The sequence below is a fragment of the Oryx dammah genome, unplaced genomic scaffold, assembly GCF_014754425.2.
Source record: "Oryx dammah isolate SB20612 unplaced genomic scaffold, SCBI_Odam_1.1 HiC_scaffold_6472, whole genome shotgun sequence".
Taxonomy (NCBI): Eukaryota; Metazoa; Chordata; class Mammalia; order Artiodactyla; family Bovidae; genus Oryx; species Oryx dammah.
Genome location: NW_024076243.1, coordinates 1 through 1,967, shown reverse-complemented (window position 1 = coordinate 1,967; position 1,967 = coordinate 1). Strand labels below are relative to the sequence as shown.

At 64.8% G+C, this 1,967-nt stretch overlaps 1 protein-coding gene across 1 annotated transcript; it reads right to left on the bottom strand.

Annotated features, from left to right (window-relative positions):
• Positions 1-6: 6 nt before the first annotated feature.
• On the bottom strand, positions 7-1,266 carry LOC120860032 (methionine synthase-like; the record flags this gene model as incomplete). Its single annotated transcript, XM_040235887.1, has 1 exon — positions 7-1,266. A coding segment is annotated over exon 1 (1,260 nt), but the record flags the coding sequence as incomplete, so codon positions are not given.
• Between the last annotated feature and the right edge of the window lie 701 nt (positions 1,267-1,967).

Sequence of the window (1,967 nt, the reverse complement as noted above, 5' to 3'; positions counted from 1 at the left end):
GGCGACTTCCAGGGCCTCGGTGTAGTTCTCCTCGCGGATCAGGCGGGCGAACTTGGCCGAACCGGTGATGTTGGTGCGCTCGCCGACGTTCACGAACAGCGAGTTGCGGTCGATGGTGAAGGGCTCTAGGCCCGACAGGCGACAGGCCTTGGGAATGTCCGGGATCACCCGCGGCGGGTACTTGGCCACCGCCTCGGCGATCGCCTGGATATGCGCCGGAGTGGTGCCACAGCAGCCGCCGCAGATGTTGAGGAAACCTGAGGCGGCGAATTCTTCGACTACCGCCGCCATCTCGGCTGGCGACTCGTCGTACTCGCCGAAGGCGTTGGGCAGGCCGGCGTTGGGGTGGGCGGACACATGGGTGTCGGCCTTGTTGGCCAGCTCTTCCAGGTACGGGCGCAGGTCCTTGGCGCCGAGGGCACAGTTCAGACCCACGGAAATCGGCTTGGCGTGGCGTACCGAGTTCCAGAACGCCTCGGTGGTCTGGCCGGACAGGGTGCGGCCGGAAGCGTCGGTAATGGTGCCGGAGATCATGATCGGCAGTTCGACGCCGTCTTCCTCGAATACCTGCTGCACGGCGAAGATCGCCGCCTTGGCGTTCAGGGTATCGAAGATGGTTTCGATCAGGATCAGGTCAGCACCGCCCTCGATCAGGCCGCGGGTGGCCTCGGTGTAGTTCTCCACCAGCTCGTCGAAGGTGACGTTGCGGTAGCCCGGGTCGTTGACGTCCGGGGAAATCGAGCAAGTGCGGCTGGTCGGGCCCAGAACGCCTGCGACGAAGCGCGGGCGATCCGGGGTTTCCAGGGTCTTGGCGTCAGCCACTTCACGGGCCACACGGGCGCCGGCCAGGTTCAGCTCGTAGACCAGCTCCTCCATGTCGTAGTCGGCCTGCGACACGCGGGTGGCGTTGAAGGTGTTGGTTTCCAGAATGTCGGCGCCGGCATCCAGGTAGGCCTTCTCGATGGCGGCGATGATCTGCGGCTGGGTCAGCAGCAGCAGGTCGTTGTTGCCCTTGACGTCGCTCGGCCAGTCGGCGAAGCGCTCGCCGCGGTAGTCGGCCTCTTCCAGCTTGTAGCTCTGGATCATGGTGCCCATGCCGCCGTCGAGGATCAGGATGCGCTCCTTCAGGGCTTGCTGGAGGGCTTGGAGGCGGGCGCTGCGATCGGACATGAGAACTACCTGAGCAAAGCGGGAACAAAGGCCCGCGATGATAGCAAAGCTGCAGGGTTCTGGAGCGCCTGGGCAGTTTCCATGAATTTCATTCATGTTGCCGCGGGCGCCGTCTCGCTAGAATGGCCAGCATCGAACCAAGGATCTGGCCATGCTCAAACCTGCTGCATTGTTGTTTCTTTCCTTCGCAGCTGGCCTGGCCCGCGCCGAAGCAATTTCCTACGTTGACGACGTCCAGCCCATCCTCACCCACAAGTGCGTGGCATGCCACACCTGCTACGACGCTCCCTGCCAGCTCAATCTGGGTAGCGGCGAGGGCATCCTGCGCGGTGCCAGCAAACAACTGGTGTATGACGGCACGCGCAGCAAGGCGCAGGCCACCACACGGTTGTATCTGGACGCGCAGGGCGAGGCAGCCTGGCGCCAGCGCGGCTTTCATTCGGTGCTCGCTGGCGAGAACGGCCAGGCTGCACTGATCAGGCGCATGCTGGAGCTTGGGCGCAGCCAGCCGCTCGAGCCCAACGCCAAGCTCCCCGACAACCTCGACATAGCCATCACTCGCAGCAACAGCTGCCCATTGCCGGGTGAGTTCGCCGCCTATGCGCAGAAGAACCCCCACGGCGGCATGCCGTTCGCGGTGACCGGGCTGAACGATGACGAGTATGCCACCCTGGAACGGTGGCTGGCGCAGGGTGCGCCCGTCGCCGAGCAGGCGCTCAAACCCAGCGCGGTCGAGTTGCGTCAGGTGGCGCAGTGGGAGAGTTTCCTCAATGCCCCCGGCGCGCGGCAGAGCCTGG